A 21,436-nucleotide genomic window follows, 5' to 3' on the forward strand; every position below is an offset into this window, starting at 1 on the left:
AATAATTAGCGAACATAAATGCTTGTAAACAATAACATGTTAGACTGCTATCTTGGGTTGTTTGGTTGTCTTAACAGTAAAAGTGGTAGGTTTACCCAAACAAAAAAAGGTAATGTAATCTATGTAATGTAATCTGTTACAATAAAATAGTAACTGTACTCTGATTACAAGTATTTTAAAATGTAACGTAATTTAGTTACGTTCGAGTTAAATTCTTGATTTTTGGAATCTGTTCAAGTTATCCAGATTACAAATTATCAATTACTACACAGCTCTGTATATATTTATATATATATATTTCACTTAATTGAAATAGTATCTATATTTATACTTGTAAATTATTTCGCCAAAACAATCAAGTAAATCACAGTTAAACTTACTTTAATATTTTGTTCTGCTTATTCCCTCATGCACATTGTGTTCTTTGAGACTGTCACTAAAGCATATCCAATTGAAAATTTGTATTTACAAGATTAAAATAAAATACTTTAATATGGCGGAATTGGTTTGATGTTATACGTTTTTATATAATATAATATTTATATAATCTCAGACTGACTTCTTGATGGTGAGATTGGATATGAAAAAATATTGTTTTTGTTACAGGCACAGAATGTTCCATTGATATTTCTTATCAGTCTTCAGACTTTAAGTTTCAAGATTTTTGTACAGTATAGTATGGGTGTGTCAAAGCTTGATATATTATTATTACAAAAATGTAAGTACAAAGCGTGGATGAGGGTCAACAAATGTCATATTCCTATGATGCACTTACGAAATTAAAGCAATTCTCATTACTTAGGATAACCGTGTCAGCCATGTTTTTAAGCGATGATATGTCTCTGTAACAGCCCTCTTTTAGTAATTGATAATATAAACAATTAATAAATGTAAAATAACAGATTACTACTTACTAAATTATTCATCTTAATCTTGTTTTATTTTGTATTATTGAGCTATTTAATGTTTTGCTTATATTACGCTTCAATTGTTATAAACGGAAAACAATCAATGTTTTTGTACATTGCATAATGCTTCATAATCAGCCCAACTTCTAAACTTAATAAACCAAGTGTAATTCTAGAAATTTGACGCCCCTTGCTTTAAATAAAGTACCAGATTCGTGGAAAGAGTAAAAGTTATCCTTGGGACTTTTATTATGAAGAGGGATCTACGGATGGGGGGCGGTAATGGACTCCTGGGAAATCGTGAACGAGCGAGTACGAAATTGTGGTGGAGGTAAACAGCAGAAGTTATATGAAGATCGCAACCCGATAACATGTAAATAGAGACGGCGATGCTTTGGGAAAGCATGTAGACATTGAACGCGTAGTCGGTGCGAGCAGAAATACACCCAGAATATTAAACAATGGACGTTATCGTTTGATGTGGTAAGACACTCGTTTTGTTCAACATTCTTCCCCGGCCGACGACGCGGCGGGGGAACAACACAACTGAGTAATGCTTTCACTCTTCCAGCGAGAAGATGGATGAAAAATCCTATTACAGTCGGCTTTTCATCGCACTGGTGATGGTGTTGTTGTTCGGCGTGATTGTGCTACAATATGTTTGCCCTACGTCCGATTGCCAGCTGCTACACCTGGCATCATTGTCCTCCAGATTTGGGAGTCGGGCGCCGGGGGATCGCGCAGACGGAGCCAGCACGGGAGATCCGTACAGTTCAGAAGACGGCGCGTTAGCTCGATTCGTGCCGCGATTTAATTTCACAACTAAAGACCTTAGTCGCGTTGTACATTTTAACATAAAGGAGCACGATGTTATAGTGTTCCTCCATATTCAAAAGACTGGGGGGACCACGTTTGGCCGTCACCTGGTCCGCAACATCCAACTAGAGAGGCCGTGTGAGTGCCACGCCGGGCAAAAGAAATGTACGTGTTACCGGCCAGGTAAACGGGACACCTGGTTGTTCTCCCGCTTCTCCACCGGCTGGAGCTGCGGTCTGCATGCGGACTGGACGGAACTCACTAACTGCGTGCCTTCCTTCATGAGCAACCGAGAGTCTCAGGAGATGCGCAAAACTCCCAGGTGAGATGCATGATTTTAAAAAACAGCCCATTGTTTGTTTGAGCTTGTACGTGTATGAGACTCATTTATTGCCTGCGGTGGAATGAAACTGAAAGATTGGCCAAACAAACAACTGTATTTCTTTTGTTATGGTATCGGGTAATTGTATGATGTCACGGTGCGCTTCGCCTTACATTGTTCACGTTCAGTGGTGAAGCCTCTTAGCAAGTCAATTATGCGGAGACAAAAGAACTCCAACAGGTCGAGGTCTGCTTTTATTCAGCGCATTCCTGCAACAGGGGACCCATCATAATAATCACTCCCCCTTTCAGACGCCCTGGAGGGCAGACAGCCTGCTGGCAACAGAACATCTGAAATTCGCTGAGGCCTGTTTTTTTAAAACAACTATCTATAGAATAGATTATCATCTTTTTTTGCATAGGGTGCATGGGTTTTATTAATTTAGGTTTGCGATAAAAGAGCCCATGAGTAAAGTTAAGGAAGCAAAAAGGAAAATTCTATCATCATTTACTCGTCCTCGTGTCATTTCAAACTTGTATGACTTTCTTCAGCAGAACACAAATGAAAATATGTTAAAGAATGTTGTTAACAGGCACCCATTCATTTGCATTGTCTTTGTGTCCCTACAAAATAGGTCAAAAGGTGCCGGCGTTTGGTTACATACTCTCTTAAAATATCTTCTTTTGTGTTCCGGCAGAAAAAGAAAGTCATGGAGGTTTGAAATGACAAGAGTGTGCGAAAAATATGACAGAATTTTTATTTTTATCACATTTATGCAAAGAAAGCGGAACCACATTCATAAAAATAATTCTAGACGATGATAAACTTCAAAACTATAAGTTTACGAAATAAGTTCTCTGGCTGTTTAATTAGACAACAAATTATTTGGTCAATTCCAGCGCTGTGGATCTGACATTTTTGTCAAAACTTAAATCATTTAATATAATAATACCACTTTTTGGAACGATCTGTTTATATTTACCTAAACCTCTGTCCAGATATCAGTCCATACACGTTTGCTATTTAAGATAAGGGAAATAAACATGTTATATACGTGACAAAAAGAGAGACGTCTCTTGTTTTGGAGAGACGTCGTGTGTTGTACGATTTCTGTGAAATAGAATTAACAAACATAAAATTTACATTTTATTGATTTATGTTGTGTGTTTTATTATAAATCCCTTAATCGGCAAAGTCTTTTTTTAATGTTAGCACTCAGTACAAATTTGTGTTTGCTGATGACCAAATGACAGTAGATAGAGTAACAATAAACAAACATAAGAAGAATAAGGTACAACCTGATAGATTTGTCTACTGTACAAATAAAATAATAAACACTGTAAAGGCCCATTTATCATATTGGATACGATTTTATTAAATGATTATCACATGGGCTTATGGTTGCCATGTAAGTGTAGGATAAGGTAAGCATTTTGTGAGAGCTTAAGGCTCTCCAGAGAGTTTCTCTTTTCATTTTTTGAATGGATTTGACCAGACAACATCCTTAATTGATATTCAGATTGAAAGTGTTCTGAGTGTGAGTGGAAAGATGATCGTCCTCATTCGCCCATTATGCTAAAATGCACATAATTACAGCCACCCAACAATAATTCATTCTGTTTTCCATCAAGATCTTTCCCTTGATACTCTGCTCACAGCAACTGCTCCATGAATAATTATGTTGCTGTGAGCTCCAAAGAAAAGACAACATTATTCCACTTCATGATTCATATGCATTACATTGCATTTTTCCTAGTTCTTTTCCAAGTCATCTAATTTCATGCAATTTAATTAATTAATTTGGTAAATGAATGATGCACAGTCTACTTGTGTAATCGTACTAATTTTATAACCTAACATCTCTTCTTTTTCTTCTCTCATGTAGCAGAAACTACTATTACATCACAATCTTAAGGGATCCGGTGTGGAGGTACCTAAGTGAATGGAGGCACGTTCAGCGTGGTGCCACCTGGAAAGCCTCTAAACACATGTGTGATGGCCGTTTACCCACCCTAAATGAGCTGCCCAGCTGTTACACCGGCGATGACTGGTCAGGCTGCACATTGGAGGAATTCATGGTATGTCCTTATAACCTTGCCAGCAACCGACAGACCCGTATGCTGGCAGATCTCAGCCTGGTGGGTTGCTATAACCTCTCAATAATGAGTGAGAGCCAACGCTGGGCCATGCTGCTGGAAAGTGCAAAGCGCAACTTGCGAAACATGGCCTTTTTTGGCCTGACCGAATATCAGCGCAAGACGCAGTACCTCTTTGAACACACCTTCCGCCTGTCCTTCATTGCCCCGTTTACGCAGCTCAACGGCACCCGCGCTACGAGCGTAGAGGTGGAACCGGAGACACAGCGGAGGATTCGGGTGCTAAACCAGTGGGATGTGGAGCTGTACGAGTACGCTCGTGACCTCTTCCTCCAGCGTTTTCAGTATGCGAGACAGCAGGAGCGCAGAGAAGCGCGTCAGCTACGTTTGCAGGAGAGGCGCAAGTTGCGTGCCAAGGTTAGGCAGTGGTGGGGGATGACTGGGAAAAAATTTTTTAATCCCACCAAAGCACCACAGCAGACAGAACAATATTCTGTGATGAATTTTCCAGTGGAAAAACAAGTGGACACAGAAAAAAAACTGGAGCGTGAGCCGGAAAGACAGGTGGAGGACAATTGGTTAGAAGAGGATGACAGTGAAACCATGTTGGACTATTTAGAAAATGTGGAACAGTGGCGGTAGCTAATAGTTATTTGGGGGATGGGTTGATATTAGAGGAGAGTTGTGATTCTGGTACACTAATATATGTGGTACTTAACAATCCTTTAAGTTTCAATCGCTGCTAATATGAAATATTAGCAAATACGGGTTAGTAGCAGTTTTTTTCTGTTCTGTTTTTCTTTGTCACACGTATCAGGAAGTCACTGCAAAAAGGTCTTTTGTAAAACACCACTTTCAAATATCAGTTTTGAATCGTCTTGTAGCATGACGTGTCACCTGATGAAGGTCTGTACACTTAAGTTGGAGGCTGTCTCTTCGTTGAAAGGAATAGCTCACCCAGAAATGAAAATGATGTCATGAATTACTCAACCTCGATCTCATTGTCCCCAGTTTTGTTCCTAAATTCTTCAGAATATCTAATTTTGTGTCATTTTGATGGCCAAAATATTCAATATTTTTTTCTACTATTGTAGTTAACGGTGGCTAAGAAGTCGAAGCTGCTATCATTTTTCCAAATATCTTTCTTTGTTTAACATGAGCGGAAACCTTCAGGTCTCTGGCGTGAAACAAACACGGAAGTGACTTAAACTGCAATTCATTGACTGGCCGCTCGAGACTGGCCCCAAAACAGAGCAGAACAGACCCCATGTTAAAATTCCCAACTTTTACAGCCTGGTACCAATAATTCTGGTCTATATAGCTAATTTTGCGCTTCATGAAAACTGTGAGGCGGTACTTTTTTTTATCATTTATATTAAGCCTTAAAATGCTGCATAATTAAGGGCGTGGCCACTTGAGTGACAAATGGTTTCACCAACCAGGCATCTCTGCTACACACAAGTCCTGTCTTTTGCCCTTTTTTATTATCTGGGAGTGACATCCTGCCAAGGTGGCGACGACTGGCTCTGCCCACTTTAGTCCGCAAAATGGCTTTTCTGACAGACACTACGTCCATGTTTTATACAATCATGTTTATAAACAGATCAAAGAAATGTACAGGTTTGGAAAAACTTGAGGGTGAGTAATTCCTCACAGAATTTTTATTTTTGGGTAAACAATGCCTTTAATGCACTGCAAATCACTACAGATGAAATGTATATGCCAAATATAAAAGCCAAAGTTTGGAATGTTTCAAACATCCTCGTTTCTGTATTGAGGGAGATGCTGTTGGCAGCTCACTTATATTTACATTACTGTAATGTACGAATAGGATTCACCATATTGCCCATTCTAAGTGTCCTCCACAGTCACCCGCATGTCACAAATCAGTATGTTGAAGTAAAATATTTCACTTCTGACTGTTTGTTAATTTCAACATGTCGACTTTTGTTGTAATCTAAATATGTTGTTTACGTAGCCTAATTTTTATTTATATTAGTTTGCTAATAGAACCAGGGGCTATGGGTTAATTATTGTTTTACTTGAAAATAAAAGCTGTTGTGACACGCATCATGGATTCCATTTCATCTATGGGAACTTAAAAAATAATAGAGATAAAGTATTTTACGCTTAAAAAAAATCTCTTATAAAAGAATCCAGAAAAAGTCAAGGTAAACGTTTTGCCTTGACTCAAGGATGAGTCCTTGAAAATCCTGTTTACTATTATCTTTCTACAGCAGATGGAGCCAAAGTAACAGTTTCGTGCCATTCAAATCTTTCTACACAAACGTTTTCATAATAAGTTAATTCCAAATTTCCTATAAAACATACAACCTAAGCAATTTAAACTAAATAAACATTCCTAATATGTACAGGATAATTTATCATATAAAATACACAATTTGTCGTTTTCAATCAAACTCCCATAAAATAACAACGCTCCGTGGAAACGTCATATTTACGTTACACCACAACGCCATATCGCCATGGCTACACATTTAGATGGAGGTCCGCCACTTCATTGTTTATCTAACACATCAACGCTTAAATCATTTCTAATAATCCACCCCACACCCCTCGGGTAAAACGCATCTCCCAGGCGGTATCCCCACACAACTCTCAGTTCGCACAAAGTCAAGGGTTTGAGTGGGAATCCCCCTAAAATGGAGGAATGCGCGTAGTACCATCCACACTTTCGCTCTACTCCTCCCTTCCCTTCTGCCCTCCCTCGTTTTTACCTCGTCTCGTCTTCTGCCTAGCAGCAGCTAGCAACTTCGCTTCACGCTTCCCCATCGCTCGCTTCGTCGAAACGCCCCGCGTCTGCTGTTCTGCTGGCAAGCCGCGCGTCGAGAGGTCCAGGCTAGACGCGGGAACTTTCGCACAGAGCCCCGCCGGAGCGCGCGCCTCGCATCAGCCACCGACTGTGACGTAGTTAGGAAAAATCTTTATTTCGCTCTGCGTTTGATGTCGGCGAGCTTCGGTCGCGCGCGCAGGACTTCCGAACAAACGGGCTGCACAGGTGAGTCATCTCTACATTGCGCTATATTCTTATATCTTTCGCCCAGTTACGCGTACTTTGTCGTAAATCTGTTTACTGTAATTCATCGTTGGCTGTCACGACTCATGCGCCATGCGGGCTAACTGTACCAGGGCTATCAGACAGTTGCTTGCTTATGGGTCTCCATCTCTAACCTTGCTTTTGCGCACATGGCCTCATTGCACCGTGACGCATAAGGAATTAATCTGTTTCATATTTCGGATTATTGAAAAAAACCCTTTTTGATATTATTGCACGACCTGTCAGTGAGTGTAGGCTAATATAACGTCCGAAACGCAACTGGATGTCATGCATTCATTATGCACTCGCTGACAGCTGTTGAGCTTCCCGTCGATTCTGTGGTGCCTTGAAAACCGAGTTTGTAAACAGGGCGCTTCAACTCTGCCTTAATGTTAATTACATCTGTAAGGACCTTTAATAGTCACGTGTATTGGACTGTACGTCTTGTTTTGATGTATAAAACTAGGAATGTTGTCATGCAGATATTTCACATTGTATGGTCAGAACTGGGTGCAGTCTCCACCATAAGGTGTTTACCCACGGTACAGGCAACATTTGTCCTTGGGTTCTTGGAGTCTGCAAGTTGTGTGTGTTTGGGGGATGTGGTTTTGTGTCTGTGTGTTGAAGTGAAATGTCCTTTGTTCTGATTACCTTTAACATCATCAGACATTTGCCAGCACTGTCATCACAGACAACCGCCCGGAGATAAAGCTTAAATTTATTTTGTTGTCACAGACGGTGTTCTTGCATTTAAATTAATAGTTGCATGTTTTCCCGTCTACCAAATTTGTCGTAGTCCTTTGATGACATTTACTGCACCGTCAGCCTAATCATATTATCGTTAAATATTTAACTTTTGGTTATAATGACTAATTCGTGTTCTATAATATGTTGTAATAAGACTATAGATGTCAGTACAGTTGTTCTTGAACCCGCCAGCTGTTACGTTGCACGCACGACCTAATATTAAAATCTATCTTGTTTTTTTATTTTGAACGTATGCTATATAACGTGATAGTCCCTGATTTTGGGTAGTAAATAGTATATTAAATATGGAAACCGATGAGTTCATGTTTCTGCTTTCAAATGAAATGGGGCCAGACGTGCCGTCATGGGGCGGGACCTGTAGCATTGGCGGTTGACATTTTGTTTGATTTCACACCTTGTGATGTGCTCTGTCAAAGGTCAGGTCAAAAGCGTCCTGCTGCTTTAGAGGGCTTGCGTTGGTCAAACGTCAGTAGCATGACTGCCCTTTGGTTATGTATGCGATTTAAAGGTCTTCACGCACTTGACAAGTCATACATCTCTGTGGCAGTGCGTACCCTTTAAGAAGCTTTCGTCCGTTGACTCTGATTATCCCGCACTTCTTGATTGAAAAAATCCCTAATTTAAAATATCCGTACACTTAAATTAGACCCACACAAGCTTCACTCAATGTGAGACAGACGGCTGTTCGATGACAGGCTCCATTAGTTCGCAACACTCAGGGCGGAAAACAAAAAAGCTAAATTCTGGTGTGAGGTTAAACCAGGTGAAGACTTGTTGTTATGAGCTGCTGAGATGCCAGTTGTAATAAGAGAAACGTATCCTCACGGTTGTGCAGATATGAGGAAGCAACCCTGACAGTCAAAGAGCCTTCTGGAACAGAGAAAATCATGCACACACAGTTAAACCTTCACAGGCTCACATCCGCACAGTAGCCTATTGCTCCATGTGCTAAAACTGCACCACAGGTTCAGACTTGCTTTGATTCGTCACCGCCTGCGTGGACTTTGCTCTCGCCTGGTATTTTTTCATTCACCCTATAAAATCAATGATAAGAACGCAGAGCGAGGTTACTGTACACACAAACGCATGTCCTCATTTCCCCTTTCTCCCTCTGCGGGGCCAAATATGGCAAGCCCAGCAGTGCCATATGTTTTGAAACGCCAATAAAATGTTGTGCTTGTTGCTGATATAGCAACCCCATTTACTAATTATTCAACATAGAACAGCTACGTAATATTGATTTTGCCATCATATTTAGCTTGCTTGCAGTAAAGATCTGAATTTGCTAATTGATTCTACATAGGAACAAGATTGCTTGTGTGCTATTAATACGTCCACTGCCCTCCTTTTGCAAGTAGGCTATGACACGCTCAGATTGTATTACTCTCAAATGAGCTTTTAACCAGTGTTTTGTGAGGTGCAATGTACCATTTCTCTAAGGAGATATCATTTGAGTCATGTTTGCGGCAGTACAAAACAAATTAGGATTTGGTTTAAAGTCAACGTGAAATCAAAATGTACCCTGTTTACTAAAGGAACACAAAATTCTGTCATAATTTACTCACTTCAGAATCTGTAGACATCTCTTTGTTCTGATGGACACGGAGGAAGATATGAGGAAGAGTGCTTGTAACCAAACAGTTCTTGGCCACCATTAACTACCATTGTAGGAAAAATAGCTTTATTCTGAATATATTTTGAAGAATGTAGGGAAGCAAACATTTCTGTGGCACTATTGACTACCATTGTTATGTTTCCTACTATGGTAGTAAATGGTGTCCAGAACTGTTTGGTTACGAACATTCTTCCAAATATCTTCCTCTCTGTTTTACAAAACATATACATTCATACAGAGCTTGAGGGTGAGTGAAAGGAGACAGATTTTTTTAATGCTTTAATGCATGTTCCTGGTCTTATCATGAGCGTTTTGTTAATGCATGTTATTCCAAAGAAACAAATAGTTCATCTTTATAGCATTAGATATGAATTTGTTTTTAAAAATCATTCACTTAAGCTGCGTAGGGTATTGTGTATAAAAGCCAAATAGCTTTTCAGGCATCACATTCAATCTGGCTCCATTCTGCTATGCAACGCCCACTTTTAAAATCCAGTTAATTCAATGCATAAACTTTATTCCACAAAATTCCTGGTTTATAAAATCACAATACATATGAAAAACGAATTGAGAACAGTAATTCAGTTTGATTTCATATATAGTTAAATAGCTTTTTGATTGGATGACGTTCATTTGTAATCACATGAATGTATTTCTTATGATTTGGCACTTGCTCCTCACAGTTCTCTTTTTTCTCCAGTTTGTTGTCGCAACATTAGACTGAGCTGGGTGGAAGGTAAAGAGATTTTGTAATTCCTGTTGTAATGTGTCATGTTGCTAAGCCTGTGATTTTAGAGTTTGTTTGTTCTCTCCAGAGCTCCGTATGTCTCTGTCCTCGGCTCTGAGTTTGTGAGTGAACTTAAGCAGCTGCATTTTTTATGAATGGAGGCAATTGGGCTGTAATAAGCTAAAAGGATTATATATACTTAACCTAATTATTTTTCCCTGTGGCTGGGGGTTTTTCTCCTCGACTTCACCGCTGCTAGTGCTGTCTCACCAGCTCCCTTCGTTTCTCTGCCCCGTTAAACCACGTGTGCTTACCAGTACTTTCAATTTCTATGTTATTACTTTATTATACTATTGTTCTGACTCAGGCAAACAAAAACGTATTGTCTGTGTATTTTCACATTGCTTCCTTTTTTGGCAGGGAAGTACAGTACACGTACGTATTAATATCAGTTACATTTGGGTCGTACTTCTGCATCAGATTCTCTGAACTGATTAGCCTTGTCCTTTAAATGTCATTTAGACTGTTTGTTCCCTGTAATGGCCGGGACAGTGTGTCTATTCATGAGATTTGATCGAAAAAATATAACGTTCGTTCTAGGGCTGCACGTAATAGAGGAAAAATGTGACATGCGATAACTTGCAAAATGATGTTATATATACAATTTGAGATGCAAAAATGCTTATGATATGTAAACATTTTTATTTCTTTGGTGGATCAGAAATGCAATATAAAATACGATATACATAACTATATCTTCAGAGGTCGATAAAGTGCTTACATAATGAAGTGTTATGTTTTTATTACCTTCGAATGAGCTATTTCTATCTACGTGCACCATGGGGCCCCTTGCATGGAATTCGCCATGTTATTCTACAGTAGCCCTTAACGGACAAACTGCTCTGTATTGTGTGTCATAAATACGTTATCTCCCTCGGAAAAGCAGCGACATTTTAGTCCCGTTTCAGCCACCTTAGTGCTTCGAAAGAGAGGGGTGGAGGAGGCTTCACACCCTAACCCTTAGATGACGCAAAATTTCATACGATTGACCTTTAAAATATATTTTTGAAAGTTAAATAACCAGCAAACCACGTTTTATTTCATTGTAGTTCAGTACGTAAATAGGCAGTACATATGCACATCTACGATATATCAATGATTGTGATATATTGTTCTGCCCTACAACTTTCTCATAGTGAATTGAAGCTCTTATAAGGCAAGAAAAACAACTGACAGCAAATCAAAGAGGCCTGTATCCTTATCCTATAAATAAATATGATTGATTTAGATAAAGAACAAACCTGTTAAAACCTCACATTCCAATTTCTAGCTGGATTTCATTTCTGCATCGGCTTTAGATCTTTATGGTTAATTTACCTCAGCAGCACAAAGACTATTATGTGTAAAGTTAATCTTTAAAACACACGCCGAGGCCAAAACAAAACAGCGCTATTGACCTTTGCCAAAAAGCATTGGAAAGGTTCGCTGTCATCTGCTGTATTGTTTGCAGCGAGAAGTGCTGCAGTACATGCTGCAGCAGGCAGAATGCATGTGGGGTGTACTGTATGTGCTGTGCAGTGTAAAGCTGCAGTGTGTGTTGGTCATGCTGGGTTTGCCTGCATGCGTCAGCTCTGTGGTATGAAGGTTATGTTGTGATGCTCCAGCGCTGCAGTGCGTTGGAACAGCAGGCTCTTCTCTATACTGCCCTGACCTCTGCCAACTGACCCTCACACTCCCACTCCTGTCTCTGTGGATGAACGCGGAAGAGGCGGCAAACCAAATTCAATCACGCGTCAGGCTCTTCGTATCATTCCGATGTAGTTACTTCAGTTTCTTTCCCTGGGCTCGTAGGTGGTTAGTCTTTATCTTAGCCACATGCTATCTGAGTCGCAGGCTCGCATTGTAATTATGTTTCAGTTCAGAAGATCTTTATGGTGTAGTCGTGTAGTCGAACGCTACGACGGTGGCATATGGCACCGCGTTTCACATCGTTTCCCCTTCAGCATTTCAAGGTCAGCTTTGGTTATGATTATGACCATGGAAGTGCTGCATTGTTCTTTTTTTTCCGTTGACACATGAGCCATGTCATAAAGACGGTGAATTTCCATGGAAATTAAAACGTAAAGGCCCCATGGCCTTTGGTTTATTTACATAAGCAAAATGTTGCACTCCGGTGGGACCTGAAAAAAGACACGTCTGCAGATTGCTGCTTTATCTTGCCATTAAATGTTTGTGGGCTATTAAGATTTTTCGTCCTGGAGTTTTTTATATTGTAGTCGTTTTAATTGAATTCATCTCAAAGTGTATAATGTCTGTGGCACGAGTTCACAAAACAGAATTGCGAGTCATGAATAATTGTTTTAAAACAGGTCGTCTGGTACACTCCTTCACCAGGAGTTGACAGTGGTAGTCCCACCCCAAGCTCACCCCAGTGGTTGTGTCGGCCTGGTTGAGATTCTCCATTTTAGCTCCACATTTTTAATACCTTTCTGGGAAATCAACTTTCTTAAATTTGCTTCTGCATATTAAACTGCCACTTTAATGTTCCTTTAGTTTTATGATAAGCCGTCATTCTTCTGTAGATATCACAGGGGAAGAAACGCATACCAGAATAAAAATGACAATAGATCTTAAATGAACGTTAAACATTGTTTACTTTAGTAATCACTGTGATTATTACACCTAGAGCAGCTGTTGTCATATTGATCTGTAATCAATAATTCCAAGATCTAAGATTAGCTTGTTCAGTGGGTGTGTCTCGAAGGCACAACAGACTCTTGAGTCAAATTTTTTTGTTTTCTGCTTACAAACCTATGTCATATACCATTAATGCAGAATCTAGTTCAAAAATAATATAATTGTCTACCTCTTAAAGACAGACATATTGTAGATGTTATTCTGTCGAGTGAAATATATTTGCTTCTCAAACACACCTCTATACACTCAAGTTACCGTCTTTCTGTTTCAGTTTTGTGTATGCACATGCACTGAGTGCTTGAAGGACACCACAGGTGCAGTGTGTGTACTGTATATGTGTACAGCACGGTGACCTTGCAATACACTCTCCACCTCCACACCTCTGATATTTACAGCCTACTTTCTATATCTAACCCAAATAGCCATTGTACTACATATGCTAATTATGTCATAAAATTGAGCGCACGGTTGTTTTTGTACTTGTCTTTGGATTGTTAATAATTTAGTTGTGACATTTTTTGGGATTGTTAAACTGTATAGTCGACCTTAGTACATGATATTGTATCGGTGCTACTTCTCTTAACGATTTGCACAAACCTTTTTAAGCAAAATTAGCTGCTATAGCTCAAGTACAATTTACGAACCAGAATAAAGTAAATTTTACTTATTAAATACATTTAGTTTTTGTTCAAATATAAAGTAAATGTTACTTAAAGTAAACAAATAAAAATTGCACTGAACAAAAACATGTGTCTAACTCAAACTTCACAGATCACTCACTTTCATACTAAAATATAAAACATTTTTACAACATAGATGGTCAAATAAGAATATGGCTTAAAATGTGAAGAAATTGTTATGTAAAAGTATTTTTGATTGACTAATGAGGTGATATACCTTACAAAAGTTGTCAAACTTACCTGATTGGGTCGGGTTGTTTTATTTTCCATTTGTTTATATACAATATGCAGTTTTCTATTTTATTTAGATTTTTGCAACCCTGTTTTTCAGACTATAGGACTTCTTTAAAATTGAAAATTTTAAATCCCTGTATTCTGTAAAAATCATAAATATTGACAATTACACATTTAAAGGGATAGTTTACCCAAACAATTCTGTCATCATTTACTCACCCTCTTGTTATTTCAAAGCTCTATACGGCAATACCTATTCACTTCGATTTTACGGACACAAAACCAATGCTAGTGAATGGGAACTTCCGTTGTTTGGTTACCAACATTCTTCAAAATATATTTTAAGCACAAGAAAGAACATCATGACATGACATGAGGGTAAGTAAATGATGACAGAATTTTCATTTTTGGGTGAACTATCCCGTTAAAGTCCCAGTGAAATAAAAAACTACAATGTCTATTTTTCATGAAACATTGCAGCATTTACTCTTAATAGTTTATCAATGTGAGTCATTCGCAATCTTTAGTTAAAATCTAAAAATGCACTTCTGTCCTGCAATGACAATCCATTTTAGGTGACGTATGTTACACTTCTTGGGTGGAGCATCCGTTAACTCCTCCCCTTTAACTGTCAGTCTGCTGCCAGTTCCATTTCAAAATGCAAATGCTGTTTTTATACATCCAATCAAATCGCAGAGAAATGCAAAAGCCATGTCCACAATTTTTCACAAAATAAGGAAGCAAAAATTATCACAACTTGCGGTTCACAGGGACTTTAACCATCTTATTTGTTTTATATTGTCTGCAGAGTTTTACTTCGACTTGGAACTTTTCTTTAAGCCTGTTTTGTTTTGCTTTACTGTTTAACTTTTTGTTCTGCAATAATAGTTTGTCGGCAGTCAACAATTGTTCGATTCCATTCTACTAGATTAAATAATATAACTTTCTTTCAGTGTATTACACTTTTTTCACTCTACAGTGAAGACAGTTTGTGATAACTAGGCCAGGCGTACACCAACTAGTCAGGCCATGTTTTGTCAATCTGCTTTGCATTAATAATTGACTTAATCACGTTGTGAAATCAGTTCGGGACATCTATTTATAACTGGTCCCATTGTCTCATGGACGACTGTGATCATTAGCGCTACAAGCCGTGTAGATAAAATCATCTTGAGTTGGGAAATGATTTTGATTGTCATTACGAGAAGGATTAGCGATTGTTCAAAGGATGATACTTGTACTACATATCAGGATAAAACCGGTGTCTGTGAAGGGACGCGACGGCTTACGTCACAACAGCATGTTCCCTTCACAGATCACCTCTCCGCTCACTTATAAATGAGATAATTGGCCTTTTGGAGATGGCGTGGAGTGCATGTGCAGGGGAGGAAGGTGTGGTTGAGGTGCCACGCTGCTCCGAGACAGAGCTGTGCTAACTTCAGGCTTGACGAACGGCTCAATGCAGGTCCATGCTCCCTGCGGGGAAATCTTCATCGATCTAACTGTAGGGCAGATATTGGGGGAGGGAGTGTACATTAGACTGTAAAACCTATTTCTCCTTTGCGTTACGTTGCATTTAGTGCCTTTGTTCTTGTATCTAGAGGTGGGTGTTATTAATTCAATTTCCAACCCCCTCTCATTTTCTCTCCTCATCTCCCTCACCGCATTGCTCTCCTTCTGGACTGTCTGTCTGCGCACACACACCCGCCTGCGACAACTGTGTCTGTTGCTGTAAGACACAGGGACAGATAATATCTGCCCTAACCTCTAATCCGCTCACTGTCTGCTTATTCACCTTTGCTTTTATCTGTTTTCGTTTTGTCGTTTCATCCGTTTACCCACATGTCCCTCGGTTGCACATCACTTCAAGTGTGCTTGGTCATCACGCCATCGATTATCCCTCACTGTTACATCTCTTTCTCAGGGGACTGCATATCAAGACCCACCCAAGATGCAAGCTCACATTTTCCTGTGATGCTGCTTCCCCCATCTTTCTCCCTTTACATCTTTACAAATTAAACCTCACCTTTCTTTATGTCCACATGCAAACAATATTATGAATTCGATTACAAGAACATTTATTTTTACATGACATTTATACATTTGGCACACGCTTTTATCCAAAGCGGCTTACATTGCATTGTACTATATGATAGTATTTACACAATTTTTGTTTTCCTTTTCCTCATTCACCTCATTCGTTGTACATGCGTGCGCAAGTTTGCAGGTTACCTCTCCTGATAATGCTTCGGGAAGCAGAGAAACAAGCATGCTTCACTCTCCTCATCCAAGGAGCAATGCAATGACAAAGAGGGTTGGGAAAAAAGTGATCAATATATTAGCCCCCTCCTGATTGGCCGATCCGCCTTGCCTGGTTGCAACGCAGCGGCTGATTGGCTGTTGCAGTGTTCCGTGCTCAGCAGCTGCAGCTATGGGGATTTGTCCTTTCTCTGGTCTGCTCTACTTCCTTTCTCTCTCACAAACAGCCACGTTCTTATTCAACCCACTGACAGCGTTGTTTGCCCGTAGTTTGCGACCCCCGCTTTAAACGCTGTTTTGTTTTCACTTACTGTTGTTGCTTCAATTTGCCAGAGAGTCGTAAAGTGACGTTGCCGTCTCCCATGTGCTCGCTCTCATTTTTCCTCTCTCCTCCCACTTTTTTCTCCCTCCCTCTATCTCTTAATCAAGACACAGCCTGCCCTTTCCTTTGCATTGCTGCCTGCCGCCCGTCTGCACTCCTCCTTTATCTCTCTTGCGCTCTCACACTTGTGCTTTCTGCCATGTGCTTTCAAGCTCGTTCTGTTTGTCTCTCACCTCCGTATTCCCCAGTTACAGGTTTGCAACAAACAGCTGAGACATTTTCTTTGTTATTTAACGTGACTTTTTTATTTTCTACTTTGTCTTTTATGAAGTAATGCTAATGTTGTGCAATATTCTGCCGTGCTTCTACGGAATTACAAAAAATTGTCTCTTGTGTTTTATGTGTGTTTCTGGAAAGACAGGTTTTTCTGCAGTTAGAAGACTTGTGGAAGTGTGCGAGAACCCCCACAAAGCAGTGCGATGAGAGAGGACGCAGGAGGAATGAGGAAACGGTTCAAGTGAACGACGACTTGCATCACCACAAAGTGCCTCATCTGGACGGTGCAGCAGTTCGCGTCTGTCTCCGCATTTTCATCCCGGATGTTCTCCGCTTCGGATCGCTCTCTTCCCAGCTGACTTGAGAGTGTGTGTGTGTGTGTGTGCGTGCGCGTTTGGCCTTGGCTCGGGCTATATTTCACCCTGACAGTCAATCAGCCCATTTCCCTGTTCCTCGAGTCCAACTTTGCATGCTTTCCATTTCACCTTTCAATACAAGGACACCAGTCGATTTGTTTCCTCTTTGGAATCAGCTGTCTTTAGGCATCCCGTTCTGTTGGGTCTCCATCCTCGCAAGACATGTGAGCATCTTCAGAGACTGTTGCGACTTCAGCCACAGGATACAGATATTTGGATGCCTCAAATTAGTGAAGGGTTTCTATAAAAGCAAGTGGGCTATATAAAACCCACAGCTCCGAAGGGGCGAGCATAGACAGCGTGGCGACCACTGCAAAGTGCCATTCTTTACTGCTTTTAGTTTTCCTGGACAACAGCCGAAGATGCACCACAGTATGTCACAGTGACCTACCCCACCTCAGCTCTCCGATATCTCTCACTCCATACTCACTGCACGTATACTTGACTTTAAACTGATCTTACATTCTCATCGTAATTCCCCACGGCTGATCAACAGACTATGCCCCCTTTTTGTCCCTGAGAGAGTTAGCTTACTTCAGGACAGGTAGACCAAGGATCGCCCCTCCCTCCTCCTCAGTGCGCTCAGTTTTTGCCTTTGTGCTTTATCACGCCTGGCTGCCCCACCCCAGCCCTCATCTCACCCGCCACTCACCAAGGGACCGCCATGGCCGTCAATGTGACCATGGGCCGCGACACCAAGTGGCTGACGCTGGAGGTGTGCAGAGAGTTTCAGCGAGGGGCCTGCTCGCGGTCGGACACCGAGTGCAAGTTTGCTCACCCCTCTCGCACCTGCCACGTGGAGAACGGCCGGGTCATCGCCTGTTTCGACTCACTCAAGGTAATTCAGATGCAGCTTCGTACGCGCACTATTGCAGAATGTCAAACATTAACCATTAATACGTTATTAGAATGTGATTTGTTTAAGGATTTGATTACACACGCATACAATTTTACACCTCAGGTTATTTTGCTGAGTAGTGATCTCTTGAATGCTGATGCCCTGAAATGAGCCTTTGGCTGTATGTTTGTCTCAGCTTATACTCTGCAGCCTGTGGTCATGGTTTGATCAATTGCAAATAAAAAGTAATTTGGTGGTACCTTGATGACAAAAAAAATGCTGTGTTGAAATAGTATGGTATTAATAATAATAATACTCTTTTCGCAATGAAACGAAAAATGTGACGACAGCTTGGCACTACGGTGGCTGACTTCAAAAGGGAGGGGTGGACTGAGCCAATGGTTACAATTCGCAACCTCACTACCAGATGCCGCTCAATTTCATACACTGGATGTTTAATGGGTTTAATCCATTTCTTTACATGACACATTGGGACCCAATTCTAAAATTGACAAAAAGAATTCTCATTTTGGGCAAAATTTGCTTCAAAAATCTTAAAACAGATATTGATGACTCATCTTGCTAATTTTTTCCAGTAATACTGTGTCTTGTCTTCATGTCTCTTCCCAATTCCTCTTACTTCTGAGTCTGACTATTAAATCATGTTCATGACTCTGACAAGCACTAGAATCTATTGGCTTATTAAAGAGATTTTGTCATGTCCCAGTATAGTCTTGTTTTGATAGGGAAAATGTCATCACAGAAAGAAAACTCCATTCTAGAAACATCAATAAGAGATCAATGCAGTGTTCTACACCAAAACAGATTTTTTTGTCACTATTTATAGATGCGAAGCTCAAATGTTTGCTTTATGTTTTCTGATATGTTCGTTAAACAGCTCCAAGCGCTCTAAACCTGTAGGTCATTCTTGACTCGAAAAACCCGCCGCTCTGAGCATTGTGCTGTGATCATAACAAATGTGTTTGCTTGTGTACGTCTCTGTGTACGTGTTAACGTGTAGCAAAGCCTCATACAAGGCCCTCTCTGTCCGAGTGCAGCAGCTGTCTCTTTTATTGAGCTAGAATGTATTATTTGGCCATTTTTTGACCCTGTGCAATTTGTGTGGGGGAGATCAGGAGGAGTGAGAGAATCTAGACGAGGCCTAGCAACAGTGTCGGACGCATACAGTTATCCACTGAATAGTGTTACAGTTTTTAGCTGGCCTGGGACCTGTGTACATCCAATTGTTTGATATTTATGATATCCAAAGAGAAAGGCCACCACTGTCTTAAAACTCAGGGTCAGATTGCTGTTATGACTGAGAGGGAGGGAAAGCTAGATAAGAGAAACGAGAGGAAGATGAAGGTCACAGTACTTTCCCTTTTACCGTTTTATCCCTTTTGATGTGTGTGTGTATGTGTTTTTAATAGTACATGGCTAGGCAAGTATCATGGCAATTTAAGGCTTGGGATTTGAGCAAACCGCTATTTATTGAATAACATGTATCTTGTCTCACTTTTGTTAGGGATAATAAATAAAATGAACATAATCAATATACAATAAATATTTTGATATTTTATAAAATATTAAATGTATACACACAATATATATGTATTATCCCTATATCTGAATTGTGGATGATGATAAAAAGGAAAACAACTCTTGGAATTGTGTATAATTGTGTTTTGATTTTCTTTAAATAGCTTTCCTATTTATCTCTAGACCCAATCTCATCCCCCTCCACCCTCCATTGCTCTTTCTCCTCCACGCCTTCATTTCTCTGCTAATTTATCGACATCCCCTAATGGCTGCTACTGTGTCCTTCTTTCTGCCTTCCACCCGTGATGCACAAGGTTTTGCTTTTTATTCATTGACCATAAATCCTATTTGGTTTAGCTTGAAAACCTATTAGAGATGCATGAATTACTCATTCAGTTATAAATGTAAATGTTATTCAGGTGTTATAGAGTGCTGGTGCAGGCAAAGTCTTTAGTCAAAAACTAAATGAGCAAGTAGTTAAACTGTCATTGGCTACGTCTTATTCACATGAACATGAGATAAAAACGTATTTTTTGTCTTTTTTCCGGGAAGTGTTGTAAATTGAATGGGAACATAGCGTAAAAAAATTGGGTTTTCTCTGCTCTGTTTTTTAAATACTGTAGACATTGAAATAGTCAAGAAATACTACATCCTGATATACTGTGTGACTATTGGCAGTATGTGATGATCAGCCAATCATAAAATACATTGTGTAAATAAAAGATTCATAATATATAATTTCCTGTAGTAATATAAAGTCTTACAACAAAAATGTGAAAGACTGAAAGCATGGCAAGATACGAAAACTGTGATAGAAATCAAGGTTTTTGCATAAAAAAATGATTGAACTTTTAATAAATACCTCTACTGTTGTATTGCTTAAAATAAATTATGAACTGGTTTTCTTTGCAAAATTTGAGAGCATTCTCCAGTTTTCATTCTGCAAATAGAAACAATATTTTTATTAGAAATTTGGGAGAAATATTGTTAGTAGTTCACAGAATGAAACAAAAATTATAATTGTACCTAAACACACACATGTAAATAGTAAGCTAGAAAAACTAGAATTCATTTTGAAATGGTCTTTTAATTTGTTACACAGCTGTATTATGGAGTACGATATGTAAAAGAAGACAAGAGGTATCGTAGGCAAACAACCCACTTAATTCTGAGTGTGAAGGAGGAAAATTAAGTTGAACAATGGTTGTGTAAAGTTGAATTATAGCATTTTAGGCACATGACACATTGGCTAAGATTACCGGTTGATTTTCTTGTCATTACTGGTAAGCCTGTAGACTCCAATCTATAATTAAATGTCTCCGATCTCCCTGATCTGGATGATTTTATTTGAGGAAAATACAATACTCCTAAAAGACCTCTTTAAGAATATGCATTTTGACAAAAGAAGATCACTATTATGTAAACCATTAGGGCAGAGATTTTTATCAGAGAGTATTGTGGTTCGAAAAGCTATTCAGTCTGCTTTCTTCATTTGTACATTCTCTCTTTTGTTCTTCCACCCTCTCCCTCTCTCCCTCCGTCCAATCAGTAGTGAGGAGACAGTATGAGGCAAAACTTACTCCTGGTTGCCGGGTGTGTTACCATGACTACACTGAGGAGATCCCTGACCTAGTCCAACCTACATGACATGACTTACAGCTTTACATATCTTCCTCTTTTTCTGCTCGTTGGGACTCTGATCCCCCAGCGCGGTTCTCTGTGTTTTTACATAGTGCATTCTGTATCCTAGTGTACTGTTTAAATGAGCGCTGTGTTCTCTGTGTCTTCCAGAATGTAAGGCTTGCTTCTCATGTGTGCTTTGGTAGGTTCACCTGTCTGCTCCTCTGAGATGGTCTGCTCATTAC

General features: G+C 39.7%; 2 protein-coding genes across 9 annotated transcripts in view; both read left to right on the forward strand.

The window, feature by feature from the left end:
* The first annotated feature begins 1,183 nt into the window (after nucleotides 1–1,183).
* hs6st2 (heparan sulfate 6-O-sulfotransferase 2) lies at nucleotides 1,184–6,211 on the forward strand. The gene is made up of 2 exons (XM_079479970.1): nucleotides 1,184–2,046; nucleotides 3,932–6,211. The coding sequence occupies exons 1-2, from the start codon at nucleotides 1,487–1,489 to the stop codon at nucleotides 4,782–4,784; spliced, it is 1,413 nt and encodes a 470-aa protein (XP_079336096.1). The 5' UTR covers nucleotides 1,184–1,486; the 3' UTR covers nucleotides 4,785–6,211.
* Nucleotides 6,212–6,894: 683 nt separating this feature from the next.
* mbnl3 (muscleblind-like splicing regulator 3) overlaps nucleotides 6,895–21,436 on the forward strand; it is a 35,205-nt gene continuing 20,663 nt past the window's right edge. The window contains exons 1-2 of one of the 8 annotated variants that reach the window (XM_079479971.1): nucleotides 6,895–7,161; nucleotides 16,924–18,032. In XM_079479971.1, coding sequence (XP_079336097.1) covers nucleotides 17,859–18,032 — 174 coding nt within the window. In that variant the 5' untranslated portion in view covers nucleotides 6,895–7,161; nucleotides 16,924–17,858. Of the gene's footprint in view, nucleotides 7,162–16,641; nucleotides 16,757–16,919; nucleotides 18,033–21,436 lie in introns of those variants that run through there. The other 7 variants (XM_079479976.1, XM_079479972.1, XM_079479974.1 and 4 more) reach the window with 7 other exon arrangements.

Source organism: Barbatula barbatula, assembly GCF_947034865.1.
Source record: "Barbatula barbatula genome assembly, chromosome: 18".
Classification (NCBI taxonomy): domain Eukaryota; kingdom Metazoa; phylum Chordata; class Actinopteri; order Cypriniformes; family Nemacheilidae; genus Barbatula; species Barbatula barbatula.